General features: G+C 41.9%; 1 protein-coding gene and 1 long non-coding RNA gene across 3 annotated transcripts in view; one reads left to right on the top strand and one right to left on the bottom strand.

Moving 5' to 3' along the window:
* The window catches only part of LOC306845237 (tyrosine-protein kinase RYK-like), a 62,813-nt gene extending 36,994 nt beyond the window's left edge, over positions 1-25,819 (bottom strand). The window contains exon 1 of one of the 2 annotated variants that reach the window (XM_079377919.1): positions 25,269-25,819. In XM_079377919.1, coding sequence (XP_079234045.1) covers positions 25,269-25,488 — 220 coding nt within the window. In that variant the 5' untranslated portion in view covers positions 25,489-25,819. The remainder of the gene's footprint in view (positions 1-25,268) is intronic. The other variant, XM_079377920.1, reaches the window with a different exon arrangement.
* Positions 15,589-17,777, top strand: LOC306845238. Its single transcript, XR_013781976.1, has 2 exons — positions 15,589-17,487; positions 17,585-17,777. It is a non-coding gene; the product is annotated as an uncharacterized lncRNA (long non-coding RNA).
* Positions 25,820-27,950: the final 2,131 nt, after the last annotated feature.

The raw sequence follows: 27,950 nt of genomic DNA, 5'->3' as shown, positions 1-27,950 counted from the left end.
AATCTTTCATTTCCCCCCACGTTTACCACAGTAAGAGATGCGAAAACAGTGATTAAAACAACAATAAAACAATAAAATAAACCTGTGAACCTAGAGGGTGAGACAGTGAGGATTTGGATAAAGAAACAATAAATATTAAATTCGTGACCATTGCGACGATGTTTTAAAATAAAATAACGAGCACCATGAAACCATTTAAAAAGGCGCATTCAGTGGTCTCCGTGACAGAATATGAAACAGCCCACAATATAATGATCCCGTGCATAACTACGTTTGATCATTATTCTCTTCATTTTATCAAATGATCATAATCACATCCATTCATTTTACGATCCTGCTACTAGCCTTTTATTTAGACTAAAAACCCCTTTCATTCGGCTAAGGAAGCTGGCGTTTTGAGTAGCATTTTCACATCCTGTCATGCCGGTGACTATATGCTACTGCAATAGATGCATTTTGCAGTATTAATTTACGATTAATCGATTAATTAATTGTTCATTTAAACGACAATCGATTGTGGAAATGATCTAAAATTGACATCCCTAATTCTATTATTTTGATATTTTCATTATTATATTTCTCCACATATATTTCAAGCTTTGGCAATATTGTATTTTTTACAGTCATGCCAATAAAGCAATATTGAATTGAAAAAAAAAATTGAGAGAGAGAGAGGCTGTGTATGTATGAGTTACCACCGTTTTGCCGTGTTTCTCTATGAACAGTGAAGCTGTGGCTTTAATTGATTTAGAAACGATGATGTTACCAGCTCCTTTGTTGAGAAAGATAATGTAGCTCGAGCGATTAAGCCGTTTTATTGATAAAAAGTTGTTTTGAGCGCCAAAAAGAATGTCTGTGTGCACATGCGAAACATGATCTGTGCGAGTGACTAAACATTTGTGCGTGAGGTACAGTAAAGACAGCGCATTAGTTTAGAACTCTTCTAATTTTTATTTTTTAAATGTAGAGTGTGTTGATTTGTGCAATGATAACCTACCAGCAATGTTAAGATTATTTTAATAAATTAGAATGACTACATTATTATTTAAGGGCTTAAAAAAAATCAAGATGCAAACAAGAATATTACAATAACAGAATATTGTACCTGGTATACAATACAAGAATAACAGAATATTGTACCTGGTATACAATACAAGAATAACAGAATATTGTGCCTGGTGGGGAGAGCCCAATGTAACATATGCCATAACCTATATTGTAACGTGCCTGCTCTGCAGATAGTTAGCAACAGCCCTATAGTATGCTAACAGCTGTTTTACTAAATTCTTCTGAGGTGAAGTTTCAGTGCAGTCCCATATTGTGATATGTATCGTATCGTAGCCTCTATATCATATCGTGACTTTGCTGGTGATACACAGCCCTACTGTTTTTATTGTATTTTATTCCAAAAATAAAAAAAAATGCAACCTTGGTGACCATGAGACTTTTTAATGACAGTGCCCATCGGTCACATTGCTCTCAAAGAGAAAAAAAAAAATAAAAATACTGATTGACTACCAACTATAACCAATCAGAAAACTACATTTGAACAAGTAAATGACTATTTTTCCATTTAGAAAGAACGAACGAAAGAAATATGAGAATGTAAAACACTAAATGTTACAGCTACAATACTATGCAACTACAAGCAGCCTGTAAAACATATGATGGACCAGTGCAAGCCAAAAAAAAAAAAAAAAAAAAATCACCAGCATACAATAACAATAGGGTGGATTGGACATGATTGCGGCCACACACACACACACACGAGCCAGTAGGCCAGAATGTGTGGACATTTGTAATGAGAGCTATGTATGCACAGTTCAAGGTTCACAGGATGCACAGGGGTGTGGAAAAAAGGGCAGAGGGGTCAAACTAAATCTAAAGAGAGTGGTAGAACATCCAAAATAAGGAGATCTGGAGACTCATGATCATCAAGAACGTCAGCATGGCTGCTATATTGGAGACCCTCGAATGTAAGAGTTCAGACAGATGGTCAGGAGGGTAATCAGTGTAATACCAAACAGGTGTGGGCTAAAAGTAAATGATAAACTAGCAGGCAGGCAGAACCAGAGTGCAACACTGCAATGGACAGAAAAACACATTCAGATGTGACTGTAGGATTTCCAGGCTACCTTTCATAAAGCTGAATGCGTTGTTCATAATAAACTGAACTGGACGGGGTGGGACAGAACGGCAGCAAGCCCAGCAGAAGTGGCAGTAGTGTCACAACTTAGACGGCTGGTGAAAATAACCCCAAATATGATGAAGTGTAGGAAGGACAGGTCTCCCAGCAGAGGTCTGACCTTTGGAGGAACTGCAATTATATCACACACACTCTCTCCCCTGTGAAATTTCAAAGGGGTTCTGCTGGTGTTGATAGCCTGAGGTCTCACTAGCATAACAAATGAAAGAAGATTAATTTTCCACACTTCAGAAAAGTCAGCTTCACCAAGAGACTACATTCAGACAGCCTATTTAAGACGGAACCAAGACACGAGTGCATTCATTTTTATCCATTCCACTGCGAACCCATCAAAAATGCAAACCATATACATGACTTCACACATCAACGTTGAGTTCTATAGATGAACATGTCTTTTCATGCAATGGAATGTCCTATAGCGGGAGACAGGATCTGACAAAAGATTAACACAACCTCATATTCTAGAAATATTCTCATCTGCTTGTGTGATGACAATCAACTAGTTTTCCACATTTTCTGAGCAAAGTGGTGGTGCTCATCCACCGATGCCATGGCACTATGATGTGGTGTTTTTTTATCGTTGCCATGTCTTGCTGATGCAAATCAAGTGTCCGGCATGCCACAGCTTCTATGACATCCTGGTCTCTAGATGTGGTTTAAGTCGCTCTTGCAATGTCTTTCAAGTCTATGGGATTCTTTTGCCCGTTTAATTGTCTACCAGGTGAGAATCACAAGTCTGATCACTTAGCCACACAAATTTGTGTGCATTAAACAATCACGTACTGTCTTTATGAACAGTCTGAATCAAAGTTTTGGTGTAATGGACAGTCAATGGAAGGACATACACCTCTCAGGTTTCATTAAAAATATCTTCATTTGTGTTTCCAAGATGAACTAAAGTCTTAAATGACATGAGGATGAAAATAACGGAATTTCCATTTTTGTGTGAACTGTCCCTTTTACTTTATGGTAACTAAGACAACCACCAATAACAACCCAAAGTTGAAAGTAATATTTTTATTCATATTTTTAGCACAGAAAATCTTTGCTTCTGAATATTTCTACAGTTCTAACAGTATACTTCAAACTGTGTAAGACCAGGGTTGTCAACAACAACTTGTTATATATTAGTTAAACCATTTCCTTAATTTACTATGCTCCCTAAAAAGAAAAAAAAAAGAGTTATGTTATAGCTTGTAAGGAATGAAAGATAGAGACAAATTCAGATAAATATTTAAATTTCAAACCACTGTGACTGCATTATTAACTGAACAAATTTATTTTTTTACACTTTAAACAGCCTACCATATATTCTAAAACAGAAAAAGTTTCAAACAAGAGTAAAGAGAGAACAGACTAGTGTACAATTAAATAATAGGTTGAGTCATGGAAAAAATAAAATAAAATAAAAAAGGAAAAAGGGCCTACCCCCCCCATTTAGTGCGGCAGTTCGAATAGACAAGCATACAAATGAGAATACTACTGCCAGTCCTTCCTATTCTATTCATGGACTCCTTTTGTAATAGCTCCCTGCTCGTCTTTCAGCTTGCCTTGAAAGCTTTCTTCAACCTCTTTTGTAGCTTTGGGCACATGTTCAAGTCAAGTGACTCGGGCAAAGCACAAGAATCTTTCAATGATGGCATACTTTGCCCTGTTATTTTAGAAGCAGCTGTAAGGCATCTTTAATGGGGAATGATTTTACTTGATACAGGCTGTGGTTTCAGGCTTGGTGGCATTCCAGTCATCCATTATCTCTTCTACCATCACTAGTGAAAATTTGATATGGAGTGCTGAGCAAAGGGCAGAAAAATCCTATAATATAGCGCCCACTTTCCACTATTTCTGCGATGCTCTCTACAGATCCCTAATGGATCTTCCATTTACCGCAGGCAAAAAAAGTAGTACACGCACAGAAAACTAAATGCAATTGATGCATTAAGTGAAACAACCTTTGGAATGAATTGACAGTAAATAATCTTTTGTAATTTAATTAGCATCTTGTCATTTATAAGTAAAATAGACTTTTATTTTAATCCCAATTTGGCCACAACAGATGAGCAACATGGGTGCGTGGGAGGCACAGGAAGCCCCAGGTGCTTCAGCAGGGATATAATAAGTGTCTGGTGACCAAAGCTCCCTGAACTCGTTTTTTTTGTGCGCTATTGAGACTCCGTACTTTTGGCTTTCATATTGCAAAAAGTTTTCAATAATTGTTGCCATGTTTAAAACATTTGGCCTAACAGACTGTTTTCCACTGACATTTGCAGTTATACAAAGAAAAGTTCTAATAAATAGCCTATAAAGAATTTAGAGAGCTTCTTTGGATTTGATGCAGCTAGATCTATGGCAGAAAGGTCAACCAGGTGTTTTATAGGTTCACATTTTGGGCCCAATGTTTGCAGTGTTCTGGGAACAAACTTTTGGCCTCAGACATACAGAGTTGAAGTCACACTTTAAACGCAGACAGATTTGCTTCAGAGGGCAGTAACAAGTAACGGCGCAGAAAGTATTCCAACTGGAACTACCATTTGTCAGTTTTCGCCGCACACTCAGCCTTTATTTCATTACAGTACACCATGTCATCACACTGAAAAATTGAAACAGGCCATCAGTTTAAGGTCACCTACATTCTTTACTAATGAAACACTGTAGATATCATCATCTGAAAAGTGTTTGTTCCATTCCAAATGCTCACGGAGGTAATAGATAAAAGCAACTGTGATGATTAACATCAAACAAGATTACAAAGACAAATCCTAAGGCTATTCTTCAATCCAGAAACAAGCGCTCCTCAAAGTAATGGAACGTAAAGTTACGTATATTATATTACATTCGTTTTTAAACATGTTTATAGGCACCACATCATAGAGCTTTCAGTCTTTGGCTCCCAAGCAGAAACCTTTAGGAGCCAAATGGCCTTTTTAGATGAAAAATTATAGATAAACATGTTCAGAAGTCTTCAATTCATTGAGTCCAGCTTGTTTAGGCCTACCTTTTAACAACCATCACTTCTATGTGCTAGAGAAGTTTTAGTAAAACTATAACTAAAGACAAACTAAAAGTTAGACAAAATACATTTTTTATAGTTGTGATTATAAATTTGGCTTATTTTAATTTGTTCCATATAAATAGCACTGCTTTGCAAGAATATTTAAAAAGTAACCAATACTATTTTTAAAGTCTTTGAATTTTTAGAATAACATTAATTTCTTAGATCCAACACATGAATATGTATCTTTATTTGCATTGTGTATGTAACAACCAGTCAGAAAATAGACTTATAAGATTGAAAAACCTAAAGTACACATCTCAGTAAGAGTTCCAGATTCATCTCACAACTGACTCAAAGACTTAATTCATATGCATAATTTGTTCACAAATAACAAAATTTTCCTGGGACTGTTAATAATGGAGCCCTGAGGTGGTCTAAACGATACTGCTCAGTGTTGCCAAGCACACTCTTGTTTTTCAGTCTGCGAGTTGAAGTGACAGCAACAGAGTTACATGTCCTTGAGAATAAGTTAACATTGAAAATGCTTCATCTGCATTCAAAACACTTCAGTTAAAGGTCTGAGGGTCAATGTGAGGCCCAAATGCACAGAACCACCAGAATTAGCATATCATCAAAGCACTACAAGTATAAAATGTTTCTTCATTTTAAGTCCACTCACGTATTCTCACGGCTGGACTTCACTACAGGTTCTTTGATCAGTTTTAAGCAGTGACAATCCTTTCTTTTAGTGTCCCATCACCGGTTTCAGCTCTCCGCTCATTATTGAACATTAGTTTCCTGCAGGCCTGCTTTTCCTGAGGCCAGGATCTGAGGGATCACTTGGACGGCTAGGCTGGAGTCTGTGGAAAGTGCATTGTTTTGAAGAGACAAGTTCCAGATTGTCATGGCTGAGCTGTGGCAACTCAGTAATGAATCTTGCTTGGTGCTCAAAAGGAGTCAGTGCCAGTCATTAATTACAACCACATGAGCCAGTCCTACTACAGCTGCCACCGCAGTCAAGCAAACAGAGCTTGTTCCGTAAGAGGTATCCTCAGAACTCTCCGCCTTCACTGGAACAACATGGCAGTACAGCTGCTGCTTAAGTAAACAATCTTCTACGGGTATGATACGAACAAGGGAGGGTTCGCTTACTCATATGAGAGGAAGGCCAAGCTGGTTTATAGCTGCAACACAGTACAACAGAGTTGAGAACTAAAAACACTGTGATACAACTGGCAATACCAATGTGTTGCACTGTCATAAACACAAATTTTTTGCAGACTCAGATTTCAAACCTTTCATTAAACAGTTGTACATACGTGCATCTGCAATATGCAGGAAACCTGTCAGCTCAAGCAATACATCTATAATGTTCTTACTTTTCATTGTATATGATGAAATATAGCAGAGAGTGGGGTGATTTGAGTCTGCGGGGAAGTTGAGCCACCCCTTTTTTCTAGACAACCATAAACCAAATTGGTGATGTGACCAATATATGAAGAGCCATCCATGAAATACTTGGTAACTATATTTAGGTTCAAAACCCATTTTTTTGCTGTTCAGAATTATTACTTTATTGTTGAAGGACTCATAGTTCTTGTGTCTGAACAATAACAGACAAATCTGAAAAAAATATCACGTGTGTTTGTGCTTTAGAAAGTTATAATATGAAGCTATACTGTTAGCATCATGTTAGTTCCAAACTGTTGGATGATACAAGTTTATTAAAATGGTAGGAGTCGGGTAATTTGAGCCAAAAGCCCTGAGGTAAGCTGATCACTCCTTAAGTATTATTGTACTATATTTCTAAGTTACATTTCATTAAATTTAGACCAAACATTTTTGATTTCGTTCCTGTTCATTCCGTGTTGAATTTTGTTTTTCTTCTGAAAATTTACATAGGCCTTGTTTATGAAAATTGCCCATTGAAGTTATGAAATTGTATTTCCCTGCACAAGGCTCCAGTCCATCACAAGGCTCACAAATAGATTAAGAAGTAATTTGTATTGAATTTCTCTTCTTATTGCATGAGCTGAAAATGTTTTACTTCGGCATAATAAGTGACTCAACTTACCCTCTCCCTAGGCTTAATATATACCTCACTGGGATCAAGTTGAGCAAAGAAACCCCTTTTCATTTGGAAAGCCATGTTTTGAGAGAAGTTTAAGATTCAAAGTGATTATTCCCAAAGATGCACCATATCCTGAAATTTATTTACAAAAGTTGGACCCATCACTGCCATGTGCTCACTTCAAGCACTCACCACAAAATAAAAAATATCACAGTTTGAATATTGTTGTTTTCTTTAAATTACTTTCTAAGATCTGAGGTAAATTACGAATGGTCTTTTTTATTATGGCTGTTAAAGTCAAGCAAAATAATATTCAAACTCAAATGAAACCTTCACTAAAACACAACCAGGCTGCCAGTCACAACGTCGCAGACATAGAAGTCCTTCCAGAAATAGAATCCCTTGTCGATTACTGCATATTTCCATCGTAGTTAGTATTAGTAATGAAATAGCGAAAAACTATTTAACATAAATGTGCTTTCTAACTAGCCCTCAAGTTTTGTGGTGAGTCAGTGGACACACTTCATTAAATGAGATCACACTATAAATTCAGTCTCATGTCCATTCTTGCTGTTTTTTCTGAGTGTCAGGATCAACCCTGCATAAACACATTGATTTAAATCAGCAACTCACTCACCTCCCTTTCACGCTGCCATGGAAACTACTGATAAAAGGGCCAGGCCAAATACCTCAACCTCTTGAGGTCTCTCCTAATATGGAGTCAGAGGAGAAAGCCTCCTGAAGATAAAGACAAAGGCCAACATCTCCAAGAGATGTAACCTTTCCTTTTGACAAGAGTTAGGCAGTGATATTGAGGTTTTTGGTAAGTGGAGAACACTCCTCAAGACTGGTTTGCACTATGATACCAGCGAGATGAAGACTGCTCTGGAAAAACACCAAAGAGAAGTCGTCAAATAGCCCATCACAAGAGTAGCCCTGCAGAGAATGATTCTCCAGGGGTTTGTATCATTTGAGCATGCAGCTCAGATCTTTGTTCCAAGACAGAAACTCACTTGGCTAGAGGAACTATACAAGAAACTGTAACAAAATTAAGCTGCTACATTTCTCAAGTTGTCAAAAAATTTACTTTTTATTAAAATCACTGGACTATAAATTTGATCATGCGACTTTTGTGGATATATTTGCCAGAGTTACTTCCTGTTTTTACAACTGATGAAGGTCTTAAGCTTTTTATAGTCCAGTGATTTTAATAAAAAGTACTTTTTTGGAACGTTTTAAACACCTGGATGGTTTAGTGATGAATCTACACAGACCGATTTCTCAAGTTTCTTGTGGACTAGCCGAATATGTCAAAGTGTTCAGAACCTCTCTGAAGTTTTGCTTGTAGACCTTGCAAAAACCTAGGTATCATCATGAATTAACCAAGTATTATAAAAATATGAATCTAATAGCGAACCCATGAACTGAATTTGTTGGTGTCATGCTATACCATTTGATCTACAGGAAAGCTTGTTATTCCACATTTCACCCAAGAAAAAAATACTAGTAATAGTTCATCCTTTGAGGTTTTCACCAAAACCATTTAACTTTTAATCTCATAGGTATCAGACACGGTAAACAAAGAACTGCAAACCAGCAAACAACCATTTTACATGATCTAATCAATTTCCAGTCATGCACTTTTTCTTAAATTAAAAGGTCATGTTTTACTCTGAAATACATTATTATTATAATACAGACGTCAAACTGAGTGAATGCATTTAACTGAAACACAGCAACCTAAACCCTTAAAAGAGCTGCAACCATCTGTCTGATGCATCTATTCAAGGCGTTTCCACTTTTTACAGGAGAAAAATGTTTCATAGGCAGCAAGTTTACATCGTAAATCAGAGTGGATGTGTTCCGTGACCTAAACATTCCATGTATTGCCATATACTGTACAGGGCCATCTAATGATCCCCCAAAATAACTCAGACACAAGAGGGCTGACGCTGTCTGTTAGCAATGAAGAGCTGGATAGTTGAGATTTTTCATCCCTGTGGTGGTGGGACTCTGAAGGAGAGAGTGAAAGCTTTCTCTCTTTACTATAACAGCATGAGGCTGGATGAGGCAGTGATGTCACAGGGGAAAGCCATAGATCCTTACAAGGGAGAAAAATTCAAAAAATCATTGTGGTAAACAAAGCTTTTTAAAAAATATTTACCTCATTGAAAAGTATCTTTACTTCTCACCCTCTTTCACTGCTTCTCTGATACTTTGAGATGACCGTGCTTAACATATACTCTGCTCATCAGCACTGACTTTATACTGATCTCCACAACCAATTACTTATAAAATTTCATTATAGTCATGAGATCAATAAGGTGAATTCAATTATATTTTTCTCAGGCAGCACATGACAGCCAAAAACAAAACATCAATTCAGCAAAAACTGACTCTGAAATAGAAAACAAGTGTTTTAGCAACCACCATCAAAACACGGCTTTCACCAGCAGTCTCCATAAGAAGCAGTCTCCAGTGCGTTTACTTTCATGCTATACGGAGTGAACTCAAGGATCTGAGAGGGCAGATTGTGATACGAATGTAAATATCACATCAAACATTGCCTTTCATCATTTGCAGTAATCAGCAGTGAGATCTCCTTTCACATACATCAGAGTCACTATAGAACATGCATAGGATGAGGTTATTTGCAGTGACATAGTTCTAAAGCAGAAAAAAAGAGAGGGGAGGGGGACAAGATTAAGATCTGTGAAAAGAATTACAGAACTCCTGAAAGCTCAGACAGGAAATGACAAGAGCATGACAGAAAAAGCAAACAAGACGATAGAAATAAGAGCTAATGTAGAAAGTGGAGACAATAACTTTCAATGTAAGTGAACCATCTTCAATTTGAGAAAAACAGAAAATAGAAGTTTTTAAAATTGTAATTTCTATTCCAAGATTGCAGAGAAAGGATGCAAACACTACACTATTGATTATGGAAAGGATATGATTCTTTGTGATAATTGTGTGTAAAATTTTCACTAATTTACTTTATTGGTTTATCTATTTTCCCCAAAATATTCGTGAAAGTTTTACAAAAAATATTGGAACGAGAATGTAAATATAATATCAATAACCACTAGTCCACCACCAGTCCTAAAAAATTGAAGCATTTGTTTTCAAAATGTTAGCGATATTGAGGAAATTTAGGCATTGCCACAAAATTTTACTACAAAGAGAAAACTGAGACGTAAATGGATTCAAAGCACTAAAAAAAATGGCATCCATTACCACAACCATAAACTTTTAAGTTAAGTATTCCTGTGAGTCATAGAACAGGATCTCTGAACCACATCAGTGGTAATCAGACTCCTGTGCAGAACAGTGGACATCTGATTCTCTGAGGCACTGGCAGTGCAAAACTACAGGCTGCTGATGTCCCTGTTATAAATGCATTCAGGGACTTCTCCTGCTTAGAGCTCCATGTTTACAATGGCCCTCAGTCTACTGCAGCATAACAAGGTGGTTTTGATTCCAAGATGGGCAGCACCCATTGTTGAACCAGACAGAGAGGGGGGAAAAAAATCATGTTAAGAAAGAAAGACAGTGATTTGTAGGCGAAATTAATGAATACATTCCGAGTAGGTTTAAGGATCCCAGAATGCACAAAAAAGTGGCACACAGCACCAGAAGAGCGAAGGGGCAAATGACATTATGAGAAGTATTTTTTTTTTTTTAAAGAGCAGCTCTATTCCCCTAAAATAAATTTTAAAGAGCTTCATTCCAGCGCCCAACACAAGACAAATACCAGAGCACCCCACATAAACCTACAGGCAACATTTTGATGACAATAACCTGATATAATCAAAGAGTGTAAAAGCCCACCATAAAGTTCATCAATCATCACTGAGGAGACACAGCAATGCAGAGCACCCAGAAAGAGGCACTCATAGCTATGAGCTCTGTTCCCAAAGCCAGTCGTGACAAAAAATATGCAGGTCAGCTTTACAGTGGATAACAGAGGTATGAAACCAGAAGGGGACAATCATCTTTCAAACCTGTTTGCATTTCAGAAAAGCCAACTAAACCCCAGGGCTCGCAAAATTTCTAAATCCCTGGTAGTCCTTCGGGCAGGTACTCTTCAGATTTTGGTAGCCCAAAAATTAATTGAACTAGCCCAAATAAAATAAAGACCATAAATGTCAATCAAAAACATTTTCAATACACAAATATCAATGAATAAAGGAAAGAGTTTTATTTTACTATTTACATGGTATCTGCAGAATTCTTAAAAATCAATTTAAGGCATTTCTTATACCATTTAACATATTTAAAAACTCTTCAATTTAGTTTGTATCAAATTTAAGGACCCGTGGGAGCAATGTTCCCTCAAATTTTTTTTCTTGCCGAGCAAAACTTTTCTCTATTGGGCAGACATTTCGGGCACCTGAGCAAAAGCATTCTTTATACCAGACCTGTACAGCACGCGCACAAATAAAGTGTGTAACTTCACTTTAATGTGCTATTTATATTTGATTTGACCCTTGATGTAACTAAATGATGTTCATTTTACCTGAGAAAACATTTTTACTGTACAATACACTGCAGTTCAAACGTTTGGATCAATAAAGTTTTTTAAAGAGGTTTATTTTGCTCATCAAGGCTGTATCTATTTGAAAAAAATACTGAATATTATTTCAATTTAAAATAATTGTTTTCTATTTTAATATACTTTAAAATGTAATTAATTCCTGTGAAGCAAAGCAGTATTTTCAGAGTCACATGATCCTTTAGAAATCATTCTAATATGCTGATTTTTAATCAATGTTGGAAACAGTTGTACTGCTTTTTTATTTTTTTATACGGTATTTTTGGGACCTGTGATATAAAAAATAAATAAATAAAAAAAAAAAAAAAAAAAAGTTAAAAAGAACAGTGTTTAGTCAAAATAGAGATTTTGTATTACAATATAAACTATTCAAAATTTTGGGGGTCAGAATTTTTTTCTTTTTTAAAGATACTTTAAAAAGTTTAAAGAAAGTTAAATAAGCTTTATTCAGCAAGGATGTGTTAAATGGATAAAATTGATAGTAAAGACTTCTATTGTTAGAAAATATTTCTATTTTGAATAAATGCTGTTCTTTTAAACTTTTTATTAATCAAAGAAAAAAATATGAAGCAGCACAACAGTTTCAACACTGATAATAAATCAGCATATTATAATGATATCTGAAGGATCATGGGACACTGAAGGCTGGAGTAATGATGCTGAAAATGATCACAGGAATAAATGCTATTTTAAAGCATAGGTATTAAAATAGGAAACCAATATTAGAAATTACTATAATATTTCACTATATCGCAGTTTTTCCTGTATTTTTTAAATGAATACAGCCTTGATGAGCAAGAGACTCAAAGTCAAAAACCTGATAAATAACTGATCTTGTTTTTTGAGTCTATAATATAGGCCTAACATATATTATCAAAACTATTTAAACTGATAGAATAGAATAGAATAGAAACTGAAGCAAAACTTAAGCTGAGATCTGTAAGTTAAATAAAAAAAAAAAAACATGAACATGAATTCTTCTATAGCTGTCTAAACATCGTTATGAAGTACAGTTTGTACAATACTCTTGTGTGTGACTGTATGTCTCAGAGTTTTGTTACCGTTCTTTGCCCATCCTCCGCTATTTCCAGCACTTAATCAAGCCACTCTTCTTTAATACATGAGGACGTTTTATTTCACATGTCATTGCGTTTGCGTTGGCTCTCGTGTTGAGCGCACTTCGACCATTGAAGTATTCAGTTTCTACAGCGACTCATTTGGTGCATCGTTCTCTATGAAACCTGTAAACCGCATTCACCGGTCCTAACTCGTGACATCAGCTCTATAGCGGTTTGCCCGAGCATTGCTACTCTTTCCCTTTTACTGGCGGCATTTAATCAAATGGCTTCCCAACTCATTTTTGTGTGCGCGAGGCACATTATTTCTTCTGCGCGGCCGCGGTGGAAGAAGAGCGCGCTTAGCTAAGAGGGAACACTGCGTGGGAGCCCTGTATTTAATGTAGCCCGTCGGGCAGGGCAGTGATACATTTTGGTAGCCCGACTGGAATAGCCCAGGGACGTCGGGCTAGCGATTTTGCGAGCCCTGAACCTACATAGTGCCTTCACATTTGGATTCTTGTTACCAACATTCAAAGAAAACCCTTACCATTTTAATTACCTTTGGTGAATTTAAACAAAATATTATGTACAATAGGTTTAAGTTATATTCTTTAAATATATTAACATTGTATCAGCCCTCAATCATGCTGTTTTTAGATACCAGAATCAGCCATTAATATACCAACATTGGTCAAAAACTCAACATGTCTTGAACATCTGGTTATCTTACATCATTTACAAAATTCAAAGCATTCAAATGTAAAAAGTTTAAGTACTGCCTCATTTGAAACCTTATACTCCATATGGCAACATTCAGAGTTCAAGCTTTCAAGCTAAATGCTACAGCATTTGCATCACATTACATAAACGCCACATATAATTTCCGTTTTATTTTCAGTCTAATAGAAATTGCTCTAAATTTGAGCTGAAAGGGTAAACCCTCAAAACAAGTTCAAACAAGGCTGCTTCAAATGCCCTTGTCTCCGCTTCCTCTTTCCAGCAGGAAATTGATGCTCCAGCCCCCAACCCTTTCATTAACTACGCTTTGACATTAGCAATGATAATGACTGCTTATAGGCCCAGTCACAAATACCCGGCAATTAACAACCACTAATCAGTTCCCACTGCATTAATCACAGTGGTGCTGAATCAAAAATCTACTCTGAATACAAACATATCAAGGGCATTCCAAAGCCTTTTATCTTCAATAACAATGAATAAATGCATTAAATTATACAGAGTACAAAACATCTTGTTTGGCCCTTTAGTCTGGAAAGAGGACTATATTCTGCACAAATTTAACATTTAGGCAGAGCCATTAAGTCATAAACACATAAACAACTGTATGTTCTTAACTAACTGCCTAATTATACATATAGTTTTCCATTAGGCTTAAGAGAGTACGGGAAATGTATGAAAATGCACTCTCTTGCATTTAACCCTATAAAGCCTACTGTATCATATTTGATGCATGAATTTCTAAGGCCTCTAAATTACCAACATGATCAAAGCTTTGCTGAAAACCCTGCTGTACAAAATCTTCTACATGACCGCTACTCTCTAATAGATCGTAGGCATTTTAATATAATTCTAAAAACAACCTGTGGTTTAAAGAAAATCATGTAGAAATATGAGTATCAAATACATACAACAGGCTTTTGATTAAATTTATTTGTACATAAAATAAAAAATAAACATTATTTGTACTCAATCAGCATTGTATTGGACCCCCAAAAATACATTGTAAATTATTATTTGATAATAAAACTAGACATTGAAATGTCACCATACTAAGACATATTATTGAGAGATATAGAGTGAAAACAATGCATTTTATTTTTATGCAAGTAGTCTGCTATAACTTTATAAAATGATCTGATTCTCATTGCAAGCTTAAAGAATTGGATTAAGTACTTTTGGCTATACAAATATCAACAGCGGCAACAAAATGCTTCCCAGGGTTAAATGTGCATTGAATTCACATTTAAAGTGTTTACTGACTGGTCTGACAAAGCATAAAGAACTTCTAAGGAAAAATCCATTGTGTGGCTTTTGTGTCAACTAATTCTGACACACACCAATGAGAATGAATGACTCAAATCAGCTCATACACCTCTGCATGCGAGTCATATAAACCTCATAATTAACACAAGCATGGGAAGCATTGGAATACACTTAGAAAACTTTCTAGCAACCAGTTTCGACCGAATGATAAACCCAATGGCCTTCCATTCCTGTTGAATAGCATGCTGAATTATAACCTCACAAAACTACTTTCACGTGTGCATTTTGTAACATGATATTAGCGATTTTCTTAAAAATAAACTGAGGTTACAAGGACGCTGTGGATTGTTTTGGCCTATCAAAGCTAACATATGGAGAACAAACCAACTACAACAAAGTTTTAGCAGTTTGTGAGCATGTTTGAAACAACTTGTGTACGTCTGGACACTAAACACACACAAGAGTTAGCTTTTAGTAGTTAGTTAGAGGCAATTAAGTTATTTTGACAGAGTGCCAAAAACTTCTAGTGCCAAGCAAAACTTTGGATAGAGCAGGAATATAGTTGAGCAGACGAAGAAATAAAGTGTCACGGAGTGACTAGAGGCAGGCGGAACCTTTGTGCGGGAAGATGTTTCCCTGCCGGAACTGTACCGGTGTAACACCTGGCCGGTTCCGGTTGTCCCGTGAGTTGTGAGTAAACGGGTGATTAGATGAGGAAATGAGTGTCAGGTGTGTGATGAGAGGGTGGCGATCGGCGATTGAGACACGTAATTGAGATGTGGATTATAAAAAGGCATGGTGGTGGGTAAGCAGGAGATAAGAGGAGGAAACCAGTGCGAGTGAGAGATCGCGAGGAGAGGAAGTGGGGCAGGGACGGCTCTTTGCAGGCTGTTGATCAGAGGAAACATTGATGCTGAAAAGGAGGACTTTGGAGATTGAAGGACGGATGTACACATGTTATCTTTTGGAACGAGCTAAGTACCATCCTACCCGTTTATATTGCTTTATAAAGCTTTGTGTTTCTCCATGGATGTGATGGTCAGATGATTGCTGGCCAGTAACTAAGTTTTCTGATGTGCTAATTTCTCCAAGCCAGTGTGCTTGTGGTCGTCCATCTCTCTCTCCCGCTGTCTTACTGCCTGCCGTTTTCCATCTTTTGTCATCTTGGGTCGACCAAATGTATTGAAGACGAGGGTTTGAAAACTAAACATCATGTTGATTTGATTCTTCCCAAGCGAATACTGTTGGCTGTTATCCATCCTCTCGATTGTCCCTGGGTTACAGCGCTATTGAAGACTGAGGCGTTTGGTCGGAGCTACGAGCAGAGGCCCTAGTTTACTGTGAGTGTGTGGATTGCAGTGTGTGTTGGACAATTACACGTGTGAAGTCTTCGAGTGCTTTATTTAATACACGAGTGTGGGGAGTAAAGTCTGCCTTTGTTCGTGCCTTTGACCTGTTGGATCGCCTCACTCGAGGGGCGTTGGGTCTCGCTAACCAGTGCTTGTGGAGTGTATTATACAGAGCTGTGAGTTATCTGCACCTTCTATCCTCTGTTTGAGTCCAGTGAAGAGCCTGCTGAAGCTGTGAGTTATACGTACCCTCCACCCTCTGTCTGAGTCCAATGAAGGGCCTGCTAAAGCTGTGAGTTATACGTACCCTCCATCCTCTGCCTGAGTCCATTGAAGAGCATGCTAAAGCCGTGAGTTATACGTGCCCTCTATCCTCTGTCTGAGTCCAGTGAAGAGCCTGCTCAAGCTGTGAGTTATACGTGCCTTCTATCCTCTGTCTGAGTCCAGTGAAGAGCCTGCTCAAGCTGTGAGTTATACGTGCCTTCTATCCTCTGTCTGAGTTCATTGTAGAGCCTGCTCCAGCTGTGAGTTATACATACCCTCCATCCTCTGCCTGAGTCCAATGAAGAGCCTGCTCAAGCTGTGAGTTATACGTGCCTTCTATCCTCTGTCTGAGTTCATTGTAGAGCCTGCTCAAGCGGTGAGTTATCTGCACCTTCTATCCTCTGTCTGAGTCCAGTGAAGAGCCTGCTGAAGCTGTGAGTTATATGTACCCTCCATCCTCTGCCTGAGTCCATTGAAGAGCATGCTAAAGCTGTGAGTTATACATACCCTCTATTCTCTGTCTGAGTCCAGCAAAGAACTTGCTAAAGCTGAGAGTTACACGTACCTTCTATCCTCTGTCTGAGTCCAACCAAGAGCCTGCTAAAGCTCGAAGAACCTGCTAAAGCTGAGAGTTACACGTACCTTCTATTCTCTGTCTGAGCCCAGCAAAGAGCCTGTAAAAGCTGTGTTATACTAACCCTCCATACTTTGTCTGAGTCCAGCAAAGAACTTGCTAAAGCTGAGAGTTACATGTACCTTCTATCCTCTGTCTGAGTCCAGCAAAGAGCCTGCTAAAGCTGTGAGTTATACGAACCCCCCATTCTCTGTCTGAGTCCCACCAAGAGCCTGCTAAAGCTCAAAGAACCTGCTAAAGCGGAGAGTTACACGTACCTTTTATCCTCTGCCTGAGTCCAGCGACGAGCCTGTGAAGTTGAGTTATACGAATCCTCATCCTTTGTCTGAGTCCAGCAAAGAACCTGCTAAAACTGTGAGTTAAATGAACCCTCCATCCTCTGTTTGATTCCAGCGAAGAGCTTGGTAAAGCTGTGAGTTATACTAACCCTCTATCCTTTGTCTGAGTCCAGCGAAGAGTCTGCTAAGGCTTGGAGAACCTGATAAAGCTGTGAGTTCTACGTACTTCCCATTCTCTGGCTGAGTTATTCCTCTCTCGCTGTCTTGGCCTGCTTCGAAGAGGATTCTAGGAAGACGGAGTGGATCGAGTGCCATTTTATCTTAAAAATACTTTTAATTCAATAAAGACGAACTTTGTATCTTTTATCTGATTGTCTGGTCTGGTGGTGTTCTCTGCTAGCTCCTTGAGGTGGTACGGTTCAGAGGGGCGGTGTAGAAAGGTCCGGTCGCCTGCCCCGGCCTGTGACAGATTTGGCGCAGTCGGCAGGGTTCCACCTTGAGTTGAGCGACCAGAGACCCCCCGATGGCAGACGAAGATTTGCCGGCGGGCCGGCCTCAAGTTACGCCTATTTTTATGGGGGCTCCCTGGGCCCAGAGGTATGGGGGACCAGGTTCGGAATTGAGCTTATCAGAATGGAAGGCCCAGGTCGAGTACCTGGCGGGACTTCAGGGGCTAAGTGCCCCACAGAAGTTACAGTTCGTTCTGAATTCACTTGAAGGCGAGGCCAAGAGAGAGGTGCAGGCTGCACCTGAAGAGATTCGAGCTACGGCCCAAGCCATTTTTGATTTCTTGGCCGGGCAGTATGGCGATGCCACTCCAGTAGCTGTCCTCCGGACTCAGTTTTTTAATTGTAAACAGGGACCCCGGCAACCTCTACGGGCCTTCGCTCTACGATTGCGGGAGCAGTTTACTAGGCTGAAGGGGAGGCGTGATCATGGTCTGGGAGGAGAGGAGACTCTGTTGCGGGACCAATTTCTCCTGGGGCTCCGGGAAGGCCCTGTTCGTCAGAGCTTGCGGGTGCAGCTCCGCCGGGACCCCGGGCTGACGTTTGAGGATTTGCGGAGAGAAGCCTTGGCTCTGGAGTTGGACCATGCGGAGACTGCGGATTCCTCCGTTTGCATGGCCGCCAGTGGAACAAGTGACCCTTCCCCTTTGGGGCTGTCCGATTGGAGGCACACCTTACGTGCTGACCTTATGAAGGATGTCCGTGAACAAATGACCGAGTTGTCCAAGACCCTTCTGGAGGAGTTCCGCCGGGAACGGCCTCCTCTGACTTTACCCCGGGAACGTTCTTACTCGGATGGGAGTCGAGACCCAGGAAGAAGCCCATTCCAGCCTGCCGGCCCTAGATTCCAGTGGGACGAACAGGGTCGCCCGATTTGTAATGGTTGTGGAGAATCTGGACATTATCGTCGCCAGTGCGGCTCTCGCCGCAGTTCACAGGGGGGTTTTTAGAGTTGCCGGCTACTGTGGGTCAAGTGGCCGGGACCCCCTTGATGGACCCTTCATCTCCTGGCTTCAGAGATAGTTTAGTCGGGCATTGCCCCCTTGTGGAGATTCAGGTGAACGGCGTTAAAGTCCGGTGTCTAGTGGACACCGGGTCCCAAGTTACTCTATTCTCCGAAAGCCTGTCTAAAGAACTGTTCAGTGCCCAATGGTTACAGGGGGCAGAGGCTCCTTGGCTTACCCTGCGAGGGGCAAATGGTTTGGACATCCCCTACATTGGATACCTGGTCACAGACTTTGAGATCCATGGGGTCACCGTGCCGCAGAAGGGGGTTGTGGTGGTTCGAGACCCTTGCTTGGGGGCGCATCGAGCCCTCTTGGGCATGAATGTCATAATGGATTGTTGGGAGGAATTGTTTCAAGCTAGGCCCACTCGAGCCGCTCCGCCAGCCGAGAAATGGGAATGGAAACGTATTGTTGCTGATTGTCGCCGGATCCACACGGCCAGTTCCCAAAGAGACCGTGAGGATACCGGCCGGGTGGCTTGTCGATATACCCTGTCTATCCCGGCTCGGAGTGAGGCTGTTATTTGGGCCCGGTTGCCTGCTCGGGCCTATGGACCGGAGGATTGGGTCCTTGTCGAGCCCCATTGGGATTGTCAGAGCGTGGAGGTGGCTCGAGGACTGGCCGTGGTCCATCGGGGCCGAGTGTCTGTGAGAGTACGGAACGTGAATCCTTATCCCGTTAACCTGTACCGCCATCAACGACTGGCCCGAGTTACTTCAGTGAGCCCCCAACAAGTGAGAGAAGGTGGGGAGGTTAGCTTCTGTCAAGTGAGCTCTACGGTGGTCGAAGTGGCCCTGAGGCGAGTGGACCAGCCTACGAGTCTTTCTGGAGAGGGGATGCCGGCTCATCTTCAGGGAGAATCCCTGCGAGGAGAGGGGCTGGAAGAGAGTCATACTCAACAGCTCCAGGATTTTCTGGCGAAATGGCAGCACGTATTTTCTACACACGATGAGGATTATGGTCGTACTGATGTTGTAAAACATCAGATTCCTACCGGTGATGCCGCACCAAGTCGGGAGCGGTATCGTCCGGTGCCGCCAACTCTCTACTCTGAGGTTCGTACCCTGTTGCGGGGGATGTTGGAGAAGGGGATTATTCGGGAGAGTAGTAGCCCTTGGGCAGCTCCTATCGTCTTGGTACGAAAGAAGACTGGAGCCTGGAGGTTCTGTGTGGACTATCGTAAATTGAACCAAGTAACTAAGAAGGACGCCTTCCCGCTACCGCGGATTGAGGACTCTCTTACCAGCCTGACTCGAGCCGCCTGGTATTCTACATTAGATCTTGCCAGCGGGTACTGGCAGGTGCAGGTGGAGGAGGGGGATCGGGAAAAGACCGCATTTACTACCCCCTTCGGGCTCTTTGAATGGGACCGGATGCCGTTCGGCCTTTGCAATGCTCCAGCCACATTCCAGCGGCTGATGCAGCGGTGTCTGGGCGGCCAGTTGGTGGACACCACGTTAGTATATCTAGATGATGTCATAGTTTATTCCCCAGACTTTGGATCCCACCTCCAGCATCTGGAACAGGTGTTTCGGGCAATGGAAAAGTACGGGCTTAAGTTACAACCAGAGAAATGTCAACTGTTCCGAAAAGAAGTGAAATTTCTGGGCCACTGTGTAGGTGCCTCTGGAGTGTCTGTGGATCCTGAAAAGGTGTCGGTCGTTCAAGGATGGGACCCACCCAAAACAGTGCGACAAGTGAGATCTTTCTTGGGCTTCGTGGGGTATTATCGGCGGTTTATTAAAAATTTTTCGAAGATCGCTAAGCCGTTAAATCAGCTCCTCGCGGGCTCAGGTCGTCCCCGTGGCCGGGGGTCTCCTCTTGTCGCTTGGGACTCCGCTTGCGATGCCGCCTTTCAGAGGCTCAAGCAAGAGCTGTTACAGGCTCCCATCCTGGCATATGCGGATTTCACCCAGCCCTTCGTCCTGTATACTGATGCCAGTAACATTGGCCTGGGAGCCGTGTTGGCCCAGCGGCAGCAGGGAATGGAGCGAGTTATAGCTTACGCAAGCCGAAGTCTTCACCCCGCCGAACGAAACGATTCTAACTACAGCTCCTTTAAAATCGAACTGCTGGCCATGAAGTGGGCCATGTGTGAAAAGTTTAAGGATTACCTGTGGGGAGCCAAGGTGTTCGTAGTAACTGATAACAATCCCCTGGTTCACTTGCGGACAGCCAAGTTGGGGGCAGTCGAACAACGGTGGGTAGCGCAACTGGCCAATTATGACTATCAACTTCAGTATCGACCGGGCCGGGAACACACTAATGCCGATGTGCTGTCCAGACTCCCGGAGGTCGAGGCCCGTGGTCCTCCGTTGGTGCCTTCTATTGGACACCAGGGGGAGCTCATGGTAGGAGCTGTGGAAGCACCTGGTTCCCATTTAGAGGAAGCCCCCGCTAGTTGGGGCTGGGATCCGCAGCGATGGAAGGAACGGCAGGAAGAGGATGTTGGTCTAGGGGCGATACGGTCCTGGTTGGTACAGGGGTTATGGCCTGAGGTGGCAGAAAGACGGGCCCAGACATGGGTAGTGAGAAAACTCCTCGGGCAGTGGGAGAGGCTCTGTCTGAGAGATGGGGTGGTTTGTCGGTCCATCCAAGACCCAGTGACGCATGACGCTGTGTGTCAGGTGGTGGTACCCGAGGGTCAGATCCAGGCCTTGTTACAAGCTTACCACACCCAGTTGGGACATCAAGGGCAGGAGAGGACGGTGTCCCTGCTGCGGAGGTATTTCTACTGGCCAGGGATGGAGACGTCCGTGAAGTCGTTCATTCGGAAATGTCAGCGTTGCACGCTCTTTAAAGCTAGACAGGAGGTGCGAGCTCCACTGGTCCCCATGCGGCCCAAGGCCCCTTTGCACATTGTGGCTATGGACTTTTTGACGTTGGGTCGACCGACGGATCGCTTCCAGAATATCCTGGTGGTAACTGACCTGTTCACGAAATATGCTTGGGCCATTCCGACTCTGGACCAGACAGCTATTACGACTGCAAACGCTCTGTGGAGGACGGTGTTCCAACCGTTTGGGTGCCCAGAGACCCTGCATTCAGATCAAGGGCCAAATTTTGAATCCAAGGTTGTCCAGGAATTGTGTCGACTTTATGGGTGTAGGAAGACTCACACCACGCCATACCATCCTCAGGGTAACGGGGGGTGTGAGCGGTTTAACCAGACCTTGCTGGGCTTACTGGGGACGCTGGACACGGACCATCAGAGTAACTGGGTTGATAGTCTTCCCGCCCTGGTACAGGCCTACAACAATAGTGTACATAGCACCACCGGGTATGCTCCAACTTACCTGATGTTTGGGAGACACGTGCGTCTACCCATGGATTTACTATTGGGAACGGCTGTGGCTGGAGAGACTGGGAGTCTGACTGATTGGGTAGGCAGACATCATCAACAACTCCACTCGGCGTATGAACAGGTCACTGACCGAATCAACGTAGCCGCTGCCAAAAACAAGCGGTTGTATGACCGGACGGCACGGGAGGCTCCGTTACTGCCCGGAGAGAGAGTTTTGGTACGGGACAATCGGCGCCAAGGGAAGGGTAAACTTAGTGACCGGTGGGAGGCCCTGCCTTATGTGGTGCAACGTCAACAACGCCCCGACCAGCCGGTTTACAGTATCCGCCCTGAGGGAACGTCGGGCCCAGAGCGGGTTTTACATCGGAACTTACTCCGCCCCTGTCCGAACTATCCGAGGCCTACAGTGGAGGTTCCAACAGTCCCTGTGGCCCCTAGGCCACCCTTAGTGGGGTGGGCAGTGGTTCCGAGGGGCCCGAACATCGAGCCAAGAGGGGTGGATCCCGCTTCACCACCGAGACGTTCCCAACGGGATAATAGGGGACAGCCCCCAGAGAGGTATGGGGATTGGGTGTCGGAACCCAGTTCTAGGGACTAGAACGGACTGGTGGGGGAGGATGTCACGGAGTGACTAGAGGCAGGCGGAACCTTTGTGCGGGAAGATGTTTCCCTGCCGGAACTGTACCGGTGTAACACCTGGCCGGTTCCGGTTGTCCCGTGAGTTGTGAGTAAACGGGTGATTAGATGAGGAAATGAGTGTCAGGTGTGTGATGAGAGGGTGGCGATCGGCGATTGAGACACGTAATTGAGATGTGGATTATAAAAAGGCATGGTGGTGGGTAAGCAGGAGATAAGAGGAGGAAACCAGTGCGAGTGAGAGATCGCGAGGAGAGGAAGTGGGGCAGGGACGGCTCTTTGCAGGCTGTTGATCAGAGGAAACATTGATGCTGAAAAGGAGGACTTTGGAGATTGAAGGACGGATGTACACATGTTATCTTTTGGAACGAGCTAAGTACCATCCTACCCGTTTATATTGCTTTATAAAGCTTTGTGTTTCTCCATGGATGTGATGGTCAGATGATTGCTGGCCAGTAACTAAGTTTTCTGATGTGCTAATTTCTCCAAGCCAGTGTGCTTGTGGTCGTCCATCTCTCTCTCCCGCTGTCTTACTGCCTGCCGTTTTCCATCTTTTGTCATCTTGGGTCGACCAAATGTATTGAAGACGAGGGTTTGAAAACTAAACATCATGTTGATTTGATTCTTCCCAAGCGAATACTGTTGGCTGTTATCCATCCTCTCGATTGTCCCTGGGTTACAGCGCTATTGAAGACTGAGGCGTTTGGTCGGAGCTACGAGCAGAGGCCCTAGTTTACTGTGAGTGTGTGGATTGCAGTGTGTGTTGGACAATTACACGTGTGAAGTCTTCGAGTGCTTTATTTAATACACGAGTGTGGGGAGTAAAGTCTGCCTTTGTTCGTGCCTTTGACCTGTTGGATCGCCTCACTCGAGGGGCGTTGGGTCTCGCTAACCAGTGCTTGTGGAGTGTATTATACAGAGCTGTGAGTTATCTGCACCTTCTATCCTCTGTTTGAGTCCAGTGAAGAGCCTGCTGAAGCTGTGAGTTATACGTACCCTCCACCCTCTGTCTGAGTCCAATGAAGGGCCTGCTAAAGCTGTGAGTTATACGTACCCTCCATCCTCTGCCTGAGTCCATTGAAGAGCATGCTAAAGCCGTGAGTTATACGTGCCCTCTATCCTCTGTCTGAGTCCAGTGAAGAGCCTGCTCAAGCTGTGAGTTATACGTGCCTTCTATCCTCTGTCTGAGTCCAGTGAAGAGCCTGCTCAAGCTGTGAGTTATACGTGCCTTCTATCCTCTGTCTGAGTTCATTGTAGAGCCTGCTCCAGCTGTGAGTTATACATACCCTCCATCCTCTGCCTGAGTCCAATGAAGAGCCTGCTCAAGCTGTGAGTTATACGTGCCTTCTATCCTCTGTCTGAGTTCATTGTAGAGCCTGCTCAAGCGGTGAGTTATCTGCACCTTCTATCCTCTGTCTGAGTCCAGTGAAGAGCCTGCTGAAGCTGTGAGTTATATGTACCCTCCATCCTCTGCCTGAGTCCATTGAAGAGCATGCTAAAGCTGTGAGTTATACATACCCTCTATTCTCTGTCTGAGTCCAGCAAAGAACTTGCTAAAGCTGAGAGTTACACGTACCTTCTATCCTCTGTCTGAGTCCAACCAAGAGCCTGCTAAAGCTCGAAGAACCTGCTAAAGCTGAGAGTTACACGTACCTTCTATTCTCTGTCTGAGCCCAGCAAAGAGCCTGTAAAAGCTGTGTTATACTAACCCTCCATACTTTGTCTGAGTCCAGCAAAGAACTTGCTAAAGCTGAGAGTTACATGTACCTTCTATCCTCTGTCTGAGTCCAGCAAAGAGCCTGCTAAAGCTGTGAGTTATACGAACCCCCCATTCTCTGTCTGAGTCCCACCAAGAGCCTGCTAAAGCTCAAAGAACCTGCTAAAGCGGAGAGTTACACGTACCTTTTATCCTCTGCCTGAGTCCAGCGACGAGCCTGTGAAGTTGAGTTATACGAATCCTCATCCTTTGTCTGAGTCCAGCAAAGAACCTGCTAAAACTGTGAGTTAAATGAACCCTCCATCCTCTGTTTGATTCCAGCGAAGAGCTTGGTAAAGCTGTGAGTTATACTAACCCTCTATCCTTTGTCTGAGTCCAGCGAAGAGTCTGCTAAGGCTTGGAGAACCTGATAAAGCTGTGAGTTCTACGTACTTCCCATTCTCTGGCTGAGTTATTCCTCTCTCGCTGTCTTGGCCTGCTTCGAAGAGGATTCTAGGAAGACGGAGTGGATCGAGTGCCATTTTATCTTAAAAATACTTTTAATTCAATAAAGACGAACTTTGTATCTTTTATCTGATTGTCTGGTCTGGTGGTGTTCTCTGCTAGCTCCTTGAGGTGGTACGGTTCAGAGGGGCGGTGTAGAAAGGTCCGGTCGCCTGCCCCGGCCTGTGACAAAAGTATACGCACCCAGGAGTTTCTTGACCTCTTCCTCGCTCATGAAGACGTTCACATTCGGCCTGTTGTTATTGTTTATGCCCGGTGCATTGCTCGGGTTGGCGAGGCATCGGGCCCCTTCGAGAAGCAGGAGGAGAAAGAAACCCCCTAGTCTCCACAGTACTGTATGCGGCCAGCCCCGGGACACCGCCGACGCCGCGCCTCCACCGGAGCCCCGCGCTGGCGGAAACATCACAACCCACCGTCGCGTCAAAAAGTCTCTGCGATCGAACTACGCCACGGAACCTCATCCAAAGCTCGAGCTACTTCTTCCCGAGGGCGACATGCTACTAGGTTTGATGACGGCGCACTCTGTCGACCCCTCACCCGCCGCCGATAGCAGTCCAGCTAACTTCTGTTAGCTCGCGCTCAATCTCAGTGGCGGGACCAGTTGGACATTAAACATTACATTAAACACACACCACCCCATGAGCGCGCCCGTAAACGTCGGTGCGTGCGCGCGCGCACTAGTTTTAAATGACCCCCCACCCGCCGCAATCTCAGTTTTCATTGAAGAAAGGGGCGGTTGGGGAGAGAGAGAGGGAGAGGGAGGGGGTCATTTAAAACTAGTGCGCGCACGCACCGACGTTTACGGGCGCGCTCATGGGGTGGTGTGTGTTTAATGTAATAATAATAATACAGGCAGGTGACAACTTTGAGCTTTTGCCTAGGCCAGTTACTGCCTGTTGAATCAGTTTAATTTCAAACTCATCTTTGAAGTATTTTTACTCTTCAAGTGTCTGTACTTTATCAGTGTTTTTCTTTAGAAAACTTTTACTTCACAACATTCCAAAGCATGATATTGTACTTTTTACTGTACTATGTTTCATAAAAAATATAATTTAATACTCAAAAAAAAAGTAATTCTAAGTTTTACTTGAGTACAAGAAAGTACTATTTTAAATGTATAATTTTAAATGTTCTTAAGTATTAAAGGTTTACTTTACTTTTATTTATGAAATGTAGTGCAGTAAAAAGTACAAGATTATATGTTTGGTATGTAGTGCAGTAAAAGTTTTCCAACGAAAAACACTCTTTTTTAAATTTAGTAAAGTAAAAATACTTCACTAGACCTACTGTCCACCTCTGTTTTCAACCAAAGTGAAAGATAAGAAACAAAAGTATCTAAATGTTTCATTGTATCTCCTACATTAAAATGTATAAAGTTCAAATGTAATGTGGCTCTGTACATCAACAGTGTTTTTTTTTTCTTTTTGATTGTTTTAAAATGCAGCCATATCAAAGTATGCAATAAAGGTTATATTAAAATAGCACTTTATTACACAGGCTACTTAAATAGCAACACTAGTTTTATGGCATATACAGTGAGGGATCTGTGACCTGAAAAGAGCTGAAGATATATATCTTAAACATAATATATCTGAAATTAATAATAATATCACTTTAATTTTATTTCATCCCTATATTTCTCTAATGATGTCACTAAGAATAATTATTTGATACATTTCTGATGGATGTACAAGAACCTTTGTATCAGTTGGTTTCCTTAAATTGCAAATAGTTGTTTGTAATATGCAAAGAAACCATCATAAAGCTCATTATAGACTTTATCCCATTTATAAGATTTTGTTCTCTGTTTGTACACATTGTCTCATGCACTGAGCTGGTCTCTGCTTGCGCAACCTCATACTTATGCACTTTTTATAGAACATGATTAGTATTTTGAGTATTTTGTATATACATATTTATAGACATATTGCTATTTGCACTTCTGCACTCTCAAAATAAAGGAACAAAAGCTGTCACTGGGGCGGTGAAAAAGCTACACATTTGTACCTAAAGGGTCCCTATTGATACTTGCACATATTAGAACCTAAAGGGTACATATCAGTACCTAAAAGTTACAAAAGTGTACCTTTTTGAAAAGATACCACCCCAGTGACAGCTTTTGTACCTTTTTTTCTGAGATTGTGGTCAGAGCTAACCACATTTCATTGGCTCTATTTGTAGCTGTACTTTGCACAATGACAATAAAGCTGAATCCAATCTAATCTAATCTAATGGCATAAATGCAGTAACTTCAGTCCCATCCTTTGTGTAAATGCTTTCTTCAAAGACACAATGAGATAGACCAGGGACCATCTTACGGACTGTATGGATCGTAGACTTGAAGTTTAGTGAGCAACATCCATGATATTTCACAAAGCCAGACAAACTGTTTCAGAAAATTTTGCCTTATAAAAGGAAGAGCCTTAGGATTTTTTTTTTTTACAACATAGCGACACCTTGTGGCAATTTAGGGTCTAGCATAACCTCATCGGTAATTTATCCTAAAACTCAGAATCTGTTTTTTGGATAAGAATGCCCACCACTAAAGTTTATCAGTTAAAAATCCTAACATATTTTTCTCCAGTTTCATATTACCCCCTTCCACCCGAGGCTTTATTTTTTCCTTAAAAAGTGAAGAGACCATGAAGTTTTAACATTTTTATTATTAAAATATTCAACTACAAAAACAGACTATAAACACTATTTACATGGTAGCTAGCAGACAGTTTTCCTTTACACAAACAGAAACAATGGTATGACATTTTTTCCCAGTATTTTGTGTGATCTTGCTGTAGGAGAGAACCAGGCTTGAATGAATGGTTGAACGAAAATACTTGTAGATTTTGGAGACTGAACAGGCAATAA

This window comes from Barbus barbus (assembly GCF_936440315.1).
Source record: "Barbus barbus genome assembly, chromosome: 25".
In the NCBI taxonomy this organism is placed as follows: domain Eukaryota; kingdom Metazoa; phylum Chordata; class Actinopteri; order Cypriniformes; family Cyprinidae; genus Barbus; species Barbus barbus.
Note: the sequence above shows the minus strand (reverse complement) of the source record. Positions and strands in the feature narration are given on the sequence as shown.